Source organism: Papaver somniferum, chromosome 8 (assembly GCF_003573695.1).
Source record: "Papaver somniferum cultivar HN1 chromosome 8, ASM357369v1, whole genome shotgun sequence".
Lineage (NCBI taxonomy): Eukaryota > Viridiplantae > Streptophyta > Magnoliopsida > Ranunculales > Papaveraceae > Papaver > Papaver somniferum.
Genome location: NC_039365.1, coordinates 45648281 through 45659380, shown reverse-complemented (window position 1 = coordinate 45659380; position 11100 = coordinate 45648281). Strand labels below are relative to the sequence as shown.

The window sequence follows — 11100 nt, the reverse complement described above, 5'->3', positions numbered from 1 at the left end:
GCATCATGTATCATGCACTAAATTACACAAAGATTGAAGATAACCAAAAAATGCAAGAGAACAACACTGTGCCTTGTCATCTCAACATGGCGTAAATTGAGATGACAAGCAGTAAATAACAGCATAACATTAACCATTCATATCAAAGAGTGTTGTATTCTTCACAGTTGTTGGTAAACGAAGAGTGCTCATATAAAGCTGAGGAAATCTAACAAACTTAAACTAACATAAATATAATCATATGGAGTTTCCATCTAGGGACTTCATATACACCCTCTACCTAAACTGGAGAAAGAAAGAAAAGTGCTAGGTTTGTCTGTTCAGCACCGGACCAGCAATCATTTATAAGTTAGTTGTTTGCTGTATTTCTTTAGCATAGTTTAGTCTAAATCCCACCCTCAAAAGGTAAAATCAAAAAATGTGGCGATAATCAAAATATAGAGCATCCAGTTTAATTAAAAAGCCACCTACTATTAACCACTGGAAACACCAATTCACAGGTATAAGATCAGGACTCCCAAAAAACATACCAAGAAACTAGAGTACCTCATTGATTGGAGTCTGAGTCTGATGACCCAGCTGCAGCTTCATTATCATCGCCATCATTGTCTGAAAAGGCATCATAATGATCCCAAGGCCCCCTAAACACCATAAGACGTTCACACTTGTCCAAAAGATCACCATCAAGCCGTACACAAACAGACCCAAGTATGTCAAGATGGGTAAGGTTTTTGCACTTAGTAACCAATGCTTCAAGCCCTAAATCACCAAATCGACCATAAGCAAGCTCGAGTTGGCAAAGACTTGTCATTGTATTAGCTATAACCATTGCTTCTCCATCATTAATCTTCGCAGCAGGTAGCTTTCCATCCTCTTCCCACTCCGGTGGTGGCATGTTCCTCCTCAAGGAAGTCAGAGACTTGCAGTTATTTCCTAGAATCTCAAGTCCTTTGCAAGTAATTTGTAAGCAGTTGCTGATGTCTAAGAATGTCAACTTTGCAAAGGACGTGACATACTTCTCGACCGTCTTATCAGTTATTCCACTCATTGGGATCTGTAATGCCTTGAGGTGTTCAGCACTGCAAGAAAGTAACAAAAGAACAGGAATTAGTTCAGAAAAATCAGTATGAATCTTCCAAAATAAATCGGTGTTTTTACCTTGACCACTGACTAAATAATCCAAGATAATGCCATTTGACAAGCATAATAGTAACTAAATATCAGTATCAATTAGATGGAGCAACTGACATAATCAACTCGAAATCTACTGCATTGTCATTTTGACTTCTTTACTAATCTCCAAAGAGATACAAACATTTTGGAAAACTTAATTAGTAAGTAAATTTGGCACTAAACGAGAAACAGGGAATGTGAAGTTTAAACATGCAGGCAAAGTCGATTACTTGTTTTAAGTTTGATTAGCTGGAATCATCAATTCTCTTTAAACACAAAAATAGAACACTAGAAAAGCTTTAAAGTAAGCATCGTAAAACGTTGGTTATAGTTTTAGAAAAAGTTAGGGACATTGTATGTTGTCCAAACAGATCAAAACAAGAGAAATTGGATAACCATAGCAACGATTGTCCAACTACTGATTTCAAATGACATCTTTTTCTTCTCCCTTACAAAAATTGACATAGAGTTGGATATTAATTTTGTAAAACAGAACAGTTGCAGCTCAATATACCGGAGTCTCATAACATGGCTCACCAGATTCCCTTGCCTTATATAAAGCATGCTAGAGAGTGTCAATGAACAGGCAAAACAATACAAAGGAGTTCAAGATACATTCAATCTTAGAATATAAAACTTGGACAATGCAGACATAATCAATAAGTACTAAATCAACTCGATAAACTATAATCATGAACTCATTTCGAAAAGATCTGCAACATAACAACAGAACTCGTACAAGTGGATGAAAAATGAAAAACATTATTCTCAATAACTAAGCAAACAATCATCCATCTGTTTTCTCCCTTGAAATATGATAATTTTAGGACTCAAATTTTAATCTAAAACAAACCCATAATGTCATTTAGACTGCTAAACCAAGCTAGTTAGAGTAGAGTAACCACAACTCAATATTCATCCTTCAACTAGCACTGAGTCAACTCAATTGACTTGCCATAGTCAATACCAGAACACAAATAACCAAAAGATCTACTCTTACTCCTAAAAATTTCTACCGAAACTGAAAAGTAAATCCCTACCAATAGATAACAGAAATTTCAAAATGAAATAACAGAAGAATGTGATACCCACATTGCCTTAACAAGGGATATGAAAATCCAAAGCAACACAAAACCCATTTACCCTGACTAGTCAGAACTACTTCTTGACCCTTCATTTCAACAAAACCAATTATAACAAACAACATTAGTACTCAACAAAAAGATGAGTATTCATCTCTTCAAAACAAAAGAAACCCATCTTGTAATGGATCTAATTGAACGAGTTTAACTCATTTAACTCTGTTCACCTACTCAATTCCTCCATTAACAACCTCCTTTAAAATAATCTAGTCCCCAAAAGAAGCATTTAATGTTCATAAACCTCTTCCCAAACCCAAAAAAACATAAGAAAATGAAACGCCAATAAAAAAAAGTTGCATGCAATTGGACAACTCCAACATTACCTTAAAAACAGAACAACAACAAAAGCTTTCACTCAAACCCATTACAACAACTGACTAGAAAAGATCATCAAAACCATAAACAACAAAACCCATCTTTTAAAACAACACAAGAAAAACAGAGTTGCAGAAGTCTAACATGGGTGTTGTTCTTACCAGTTAGCAACAAAAGTAAACCCAAAGTTACTGAGCTTGTAAACAGAAAGTCGGTGAAAATGGCCTCTGCTTCGACGAATTAGTTTCCGAACAACCGAATCGATCTTTGAAGAATCATTACAGCGACGACACCATTGTTCAATATCAATATCAGACCAGCAATATGGACCAGCTACAACTTCCCTCCATGGTTGACAAACAAATGGAACTATCTTTACCAACTCATCTTGTTGGATTCTCACAAAGATCAGAGACAGAATTTCTGGACTTAAACCTTCCCACAACCCCAAAAAACTTGATGAATCTTTGCTGGAGTCACCAGTACTAGAGTCTTCATTATGATCAGCGTTTTTGGTCTTGAGACGCTTCATAGGATTAGAACTCAAGATCATCTTCTTCTCTAACACTTCAACTCAAGTCTCTCACAACTAGCACTACTTTCTGAGTTTCTCTGTTCTATTGAGAGTAGAAAATGAAGGTGAGTGAGAAAGTGGGTTTAGTTAAAGAAGGATGTAGAAGTAAATTTTAATTTATTTTACTGCATCTACTCTGAGAGAGCAGAACAGTACCCAGTTGAAATTGCCATATATAGCCGGGCTTTGTGGTGTGTTGGCTTTGAAAAATTTATTCTTCCACTCTCTTTTTTTCCTACTTTTGGCTTCCTTGTCCAGGCATTTTGGCATTTTTGCATTTTTGTGAAGTACATTTTGCAGCTTGCTGCAGACTGAAAAGCAAGTGTTTTAATTACCATCCTATTTTAGATGCATAAAAAATATTTAAACACCAAAGACATATAGGAAGTGTTTCTTCTTTCGTGTAATATATGGTTGGTTCAAAGTTTCAACTTCCAAGGCGAGACCTGCACTGCACAGCTAGTTAGCTACACCATGGCTATGGTTTAAGCATGACCATGTTCAGCTTTACAATGATATTTTGCAGTCATAATTTGATTTAGTCAGATTTGTGGGGCCACATGAGGAGTAACATCTTATCAAAGGGCAACTACATGGTATTGTAGAGTTAGATACATAGATCAGGTAGTTTAAGAGGGAAGAACCTGCGTGGGACCTTACAAATTAAGTGAGAATTATATAAATGCCCTCGTTCTTATGGACTTCAAAAATACCATTGTCCACTATATTAATACTCCAATTTAAAAACAAGGAAATTCAATTAAAAGATACTTCCTTTAATATTCATAATTTATTCGATACTTTTTCATCTTCATTACTAAAAACCGAAAATCAACTTCTTTATCGTCATCTCCGCCACTACATCTTCACAGTCGCCTCCGCCACCACCTCCACCGATCTCGTCATCAGTTCCGGCAGCATCTCTTATGGTTCCAGCAAATCCATCACAAGCAGCGGCATCACCACCTGAATTAGATCGATTTTCACCTGATTCAGATCCAGAAATCAAGCTTGATAATCAGTATCAACTGTTAGTATTCCTCTTCTTTTGATGTCTGGAATAGATTCAATGGGTTTAGCTTTTCAATTGAAAGTTCTTCTTCTCAATCGATAGAGTAACAAGCTCGAATTTAAGATCCATCAGAAACCCTAGTTTCGAATAATAGAGGTGAAGGTCGTGGGGGTGGTGAAGGAGGATATCAAATCTCTGTTTTATTAGAAGAAGATGATGGTGGTGATGGTGGTGGTGGTGAAGGAAGATACCATATCTACAATGATGGTGGTAGCGACGGCGGTGAAGGAGGTATGCATTTCAATCTATCAATTGATTATCTTCTTTCTCTAGTTTGAGTTTCTGCTGGTGGTGGTAGTATGTAGATAAAATCAGTCATGAAGATTGTGTTGGTTCAGGTTCGAATGATGAAATAAAATCAGTCTTGAAGATAGTGGTGGTTATGGTTGTTGTGGTGTTGGTGGATATTCCGTGTGCTGGTGGTGTTGGTGATGCTGGTGAGGTTAGAACGATGAATTTTGATGATGGAGATTGTGTTGGTTCTGGTTGGAATGATGAATTAAAGTTGGTCATGAAGATAATGGTGATTCTGGTTGTTTGTGGTGTTAGAAATGTTGTACGCTGCTGGCAGTAGTGGTGGTGAGGTTGGACGACAAGTTGCTGAATACTACTCCATCAAATATTGACGGTAATGACTGAATCTGTTTTCAATGTACATTTGATTGCACTAGTATTGGTGTCAATGATCTTGTAATTTTGATTGTGTTTCAATTGTTTACTGGTAATGGTTTAGATGAATTGTGTTTATTTGGTGTTGTACTGGTGGTAGTGGAAGTTGTTTTAGTGGTTGTGGTGGTGATTGTGGTGGTGGTGAGGCTCGAATGATAAAGAATGATAGAAATGGTAGTCAACAACCAATATATGTGTATCAACAATAGAAATTGATCTTAGTGTAAGGAGTCAACAACAAATATTTGTGTATCAACAATAGAAATTGACCTTAGTTTAGGGAGTCAACAACCAATGTTTGTGTATCAACAATAGAAAAATGGAATCAACAACCAAAATTTGTGTATCAACCATAGAAATTGATCTTAGTGTAAGGAGTCAACAACAAATATTTGTGTATCAACAATAGAAATTGACCTTAGTTTAGGGAGTCAATAACCGATGTTTGTGTACCAACAATGGAAAAATGGAATCAACAACCAATATTTGTGTATCAACAATAGAAATTGATATTAGTGTAAGGAGTCAACAACAAATATTTGTGTATCAACAATAGAAATGACCTTAGTTTAGGGAGTCAACAACCTGTATCAACAATGGAAAAATGGAATCAACAACCAATATTTGTGTATCAAAAATAGAAATTGATCTTAGTGTAAGGAGTCAACAACAAATATTTGTGTATCAACAATAGAAATTGACCTTAGTTTAGGGAGTCAACAACCAATGTTTGTGTATCAACAATAGAAAAATGGAATCAACAACCAAATTTGACAAATATTTTTTAACTTTTGATTTTTTGGATCAACTTCAGTTGTTGACACCTAATATTGATGGCGGCGGCGGGGGCGGGGGAAGGGGAAACAACAACAATGGTGGTGGTGTGTGGCGGTGGTGGAATATTATTGGTGGTTGTATTTAGTAAGTGGTGGTGGTGGCGGCGGTGCTGTTGGTGGTGGTGAAATGGTACTGCTGGTGGATGTGAAATAATAGAAAAATCTATTTTTTAATGGATAAGATTTTTAAATGGAAAATAATATTGTAAGTGAGGGTATTAAGGTAATCTATTTTTAATGGATAAGGTATTTAAATGATATGGGTATTTATATTATTGTATAAGGGTATATTTATTGGGTGTCAAAACTAAGGGTATTTAATAAATTTACCCACAAATTAATCCTTAGCTTTTATAATCAAGAGCTCGGATGATAGTAAACCCATCCACTAATGGCTAATTTTGGTGCGTTGTTTGTTTGTTTTTTTTGAAACTGAAGATGAATATATTGAAATTAAGCCATTACATATGAAGCTTCAACTTCTAGAAGATTGTTTATCTTACTAGGAGGATATTGTATCCAAGTTTGATTTAGCTTATCTACTCTAGCTAGCTTGAACAAAATGTCTGCTATTTTATTCTTCTCCCTTTGGACATAATAACAGTTCCAGGAGCTAAAAACTTGAAAAAACGTCTTGATATCTCTAATGAGATTATGCAATCTTCAATCTATGTTGTAATTGTCGTTGTTCACTGCATCCACCACCAGCTTTGAGTCCAATTCAAAGTGCACTTCTCGCAAATTCATCTCTTTAGCCCACTTCACCGCCTCCCATAAACCATTGCACTCTGCATGTTCTGGACTTGAAGCTTTTGCTAGATAGATGCACCTTGAGCCTTTGTGACAACCTGCAAAATCACGAATAATTAGACCAATGCCTCCATAATAATTATCAAAAGAACCATCAAAATTAATAGTAAGAGTTCCATTAGGAGGGGGAGTCCAATGTAAATTCAGTCTTGGTTGTCTAGTTGTATTGACAGGTTTTCTATGCGACATATCAGTAAACTCAGTTAAGAAATTCCTGCACTTGTTGATGATGATATCAGGAGTTGCTGGTAATTCCTTGAAAATTTCGTCACATCTCTGTGACCAAATACACCATGCCACAATTGATATTCTGCACAGATTATCTTCATTTATAAAACCCGCTTGTAGATTATCGAATAAGCTGCATATCCAGTCTTCCATATTAGTGTCATTTGTAGTATGAATACCCTAAGTACCAAACCAGACCAGCTTAGCCAAATTGCATTCCAGAATAACATGTGTGGCAGATTCCAAATGTTGATTGCAGAAAGCACAACTATAATCTCCATTTTGTATGACATAATAGAGCTTGTCTCTTATAGGGAGGATATTCTTCACACACTTCAAAATAAAATGATTGATTCTTGGAAGGACCGGAGGTTTCCACAATCTCTTGAAGATATTATTCATCCTTGGAGGAGTTACAACATTTGAATTCCTCTCTTCATACATTTTTCCTGTAAGCAGACTTTACTGTAAATTGACCATTCTTTTCTAAGTTCCACACTATTTTGTCATCATAATATAGAAAGATTGACATACTCAGAATCAACCTTGTTGTGTGATCTTCAAAAAGAGAGAGGATTAGATCAGAATTCCAGTTCATAGTTTCCAAGAGAAATAGTTGGTAAACAAACTTGTATTGAGCAACATTAGAGGTACCATGTTTTGGAGTTGGAGGAACTGACAGACCATGCACCCAATTGTGTTTCCAGATTTGAATATTCCTTCCATTCCCTAAGTTCCAGCCACTGTATTTCTGGAGTAAGTCCAACTCTGAACTTATACTAGTCCAGGACCATGTTGTAGAATAATTTTTCTTTAGATTGAACATATCACCATCTTGGAAGTACTTAGCTTGCAGAGACTGAGAACATATTGAGGTGTTGTCATTACATAACCTCTAAGAAGATTTTGCCAAGAGAGCTCTATTAAATAAATGGAGATCTCTAAAACCTAAACCACCATCCTCTTTTAACCTTCTTCCAAGTGACAAGTTGCGTACCTTTGTTAGATTTCTTTTTCCTCCAAAATTTTTGTTGTGTTGAACTCATCTTTTGATAGTGGAGTCTGGGAACTTGAAACTTGTCATATGATGAATTGGGATGGAATTAGTAACATTTTTTACCATGACGGACCTTGCTGCTTCAGACATATTTATACACCTCCATCTAGATAATCTAGAATCCATTTTTTCTTCTAGGATAGAGAAAGGAATTCTCTTATTTCTGCCAATGAAGAAGGGGAGACCTAAATATTTCTCATCATTTAACTATAGCTGTCTGACAATGAGTGGGACTCAAGTTTTTACTGAAATACACTGCAGATTTATGAAAGTTGATTAATTGACCTGAGCAGAAACTGAACTTTTCTATTGTATCAAGTAGCTTCTTAGTTTGATCAAGGTTTGCCTTGCAGAATAAAATGCAATCATCTGCAAATAAAAGATGATTTATCTTTGGTGCAGATCTTGAAATTTTCACACTTGTTAATTGCTTGGTAGTTTTACAGTGGTTGAGGTATCTTGAGAAAGCTTTCATGACCAATATAAAGAGACAAAGGGTCCCCTTGTCTAATACCTCTTGTAGGCTTGAAAGAAGGAGAAGGAATACCATTAACCATGATTTCAATTTGTGTTGTTGAAATACATTGAGATATCAATTGGCAGAACTTGTCACAGAATCCAAAAAATTTCAGAACTTCAGTCAGAAACACGCATTCCAATATGTCAAATGCTTTAGACATATCCATTTTTAAAGCCAAATTACCTGATCTTCCCTTTTTTTTCTTCATTGCTTGAACCGGTTCTTGCACCAAACAAATATTTTCAGATATCAATCTACCAGGGACATATGCTGATTGCATTGGAGAGATAATGTTTGCCATATGTTTTTTCAATCTCAGAGCAATGACTTTAGATATTATTTTTTAAACTGTGTTACAAGGGGCAATAAGCCTGAAGTCTTCTGGTTTTTTTGTTGGTTTAACTTTAGGAATTAGTGTAACTCTTGTGTTATTTATCTTCTTCAAGAGATATCCAGAATGAAAGAAAGCCTGAACCATCTTACATACATCATCTTTCACCACCTTCCACTGAGACTGATAGAACCCTGAGGGAAATCCATCTGGACCAGGAGAAGTCCATGGTTGCGTTGTCATAAGAGCTTTATGGATTTCATGTTCATCTGGAATGGCTATAAGTGCATTGTTATCTTGTTTATTAATGCATGAAGGGATGTGCTGGAGAAAATGGTAGTTATCTGAAGGATTAGAAGAAGTGTTGATGTTTTTGAAATGCTTGACTAGCAATTGCTCAATTGAAGACATGTCTTTACACCATGAGTTATCTGGAGCTTGAAGGGAGTCAATTATGTTTCTTACTCTTCTATGATTATCTCTTATATGAAAATATTTGAATTCTTATCCATGTCATTATAAAAATTATCTCTTTCCTTCTGTCTGTTTGAACTTGCATGAATATCATTTAGTTCTTCTATTTGCTTCTCCAGAGCAGTTACCTTACTAGTTTGATTTCCTTGAATATCAGCTAATTGCAGTTTAGATAAATCATGTTGAAGTTCAGAAATCCTTGACTGAATGTGCCCAAAAGTAGTCTTACTCCACTTAGACAAAAGATGTCTAGTATTTGATTGCTTTTCAAATAAAATATAATTTGTTGATCATGTAATGTCAGAACTCCAAGCATTCATAATTTCGGTAGCACAAGAGTCACTCTGCATCCAGTGTTCAAAGAACTTCCAATTTCTACCTTTAGACATATTAATGCTATAAAGAGATAACATAATAGGAACATGATCGGAACCAAGTTGTCCTAGATGAGTAAGAGTAGCATCAGGATATTTTAGAATGAAGTCACTATTTACTAGAGCTCTATCTATTCTGGATTTGAATTTTCCTGTGCCATGACTGTTACTAGTCCAGGTAAAAGGGTTTCCTATATAATTTATATCATGCAAATCAGATTGATTAATATGGTTTAAAACTTCAGGAGAAGTAATAGGGGAACTAGTGTTTCCATCTGACAAGTTCATAGTAACATTAAGGTCTCCAATAAGGGCCCAAGGAATGGAAACTGAAGTCCTAAGATTTTTGATATAGTTCCATTGGGAAGGCTGGTCTTTGACATAAAGGGTACCATAAACGCAGGATAAGAACCATTCTTCTAGAGCAGGATCATTGTTAACTATGGCATGGATCATGTTTTATGAAGAGTTTACAATGTCTAGATGAAAACCATCTTTCCAAAGCATAATGATACCACCTGCTTGACCTATAGATGGCATATAACATTTATTTGGTAATTTCAGAAAGTTGGTGAGGGATATAATTCTATCATCATTAATCTTGGTTTCACATAGAAAAATAATGCCAGGGGAGTGAACATTGTTTAGGTGACTTAGGTGATCTCTAGTAGCTTTTCCTAGAAAGCCTTGACAGTTCCAACTGATGATTTTCATGGTTTTATTTTGGACAACAAACTTGAAACTAAATTCACTAAAGCTGAAACTGAAAACAATATATGGAAAAACAAAGGAAGTGTTTAAAACGAGAAGGGAAAAAATGACAAGAGTTGAAAAGAGGTTGTTACCAATTTGTTAAGAGAAGATGCATTCACCTCATGTAAATTCTCCCTCATGTCAGATTGTCCTTCTTCAATCAAGTCATGTTCCATGCTAACAAAGTCAGTATGTTTTGGTGGATTTTCAGTATCTCCTTCCATGATATTTTCTTGATCATCGACTCTAGATATTTTGTGAATTCTTTCAGCTTCATCCTCTTCTGCATGAGTATCAAGTAACTTCTTACTCTCTTCACTGATTCTTTGAAAAATTAAGTCCAAGTATTCAACGATCTCTACCCCATAAGCTATATACTCTTCACTAGTAAATCTTGTAATCATGAGGTCATTAGCTGTGTTGGCGCATTCTTCTTCATTATGATCAAAAGTAAAGCATTTGGGACACAAATTGTGAGGTTGTTTATCCCAATAAAATCGAACCCAAGTTTGTCCACCTGCTTCAGTTTTCGACCATCCGCATCTATGAAGAGGTTTTGTTAGGTTGATCTTGATTCTTGATGTAATCGTGGATCCATAAGTAGGTTTACAATCTTCCGGGTCAATCCAGATTTTTGTTCCAAGTTCCTTAATTGCTTCATTCACCACATCCTCTGTTCACTTCTCTTGACTCCGGGCTTTTTGATCGACAATTCTTTCATTTTAATTCAGAAAACCATTGCAATTTTGCCAAAATATAGTTGTATGCTATA

At 35.7% G+C, this 11100-nt stretch overlaps 2 protein-coding genes across 2 annotated transcripts; both read right to left on the bottom strand.

Moving 5' to 3' along the window:
* Window positions 1–260: 260 nt before the first annotated feature.
* LOC113301958 (F-box protein FBW2-like) lies at window positions 261–3238 on the bottom strand. The gene is made up of 2 exons (XM_026550789.1): window positions 2792–3238; window positions 261–1079 (listed from the first exon to the last, which is right to left on the bottom strand). The coding sequence occupies exons 1-2, from the start codon at window positions 3181–3183 to the stop codon at window positions 548–550; spliced, it is 924 nt and encodes a 307-aa protein (XP_026406574.1). The 5' UTR covers window positions 3184–3238; the 3' UTR covers window positions 261–547.
* Window positions 3239–9491: 6253 nt separating this feature from the next.
* Window positions 9492–10031, bottom strand: LOC113305521. The gene has a single exon (XM_026554543.1). It carries the CDS (start codon window positions 10029–10031, stop codon window positions 9492–9494), a length of 540 nt encoding a protein of 179 aa, XP_026410328.1.
* Between the last annotated feature and the right edge of the window lie 1069 nt (window positions 10032–11100).

Excerpts from the sequence above, each read along its gene's own strand:
- LOC113305521 (XM_026554543.1), bottom strand. The coding sequence starts at position 10,031 with ATGATCCATGCCATAGTTAACAATGATCCTGCTCTAGAAGAATGGTTC.
- LOC113301958 (XM_026550789.1), bottom strand. The coding sequence starts at position 3,183 with ATGATCTTGAGTTCTAATCCTATGAAGCGTCTCAAGACCAAAAACGCT. Across the intron at positions 1,080-2,791 it reads TTTACTTTTGTTGCTAACTG|TGCTGAACACCTCAAGGCAT; the intron begins GTAAGAACAACA and ends ACTTTCTTGCAG.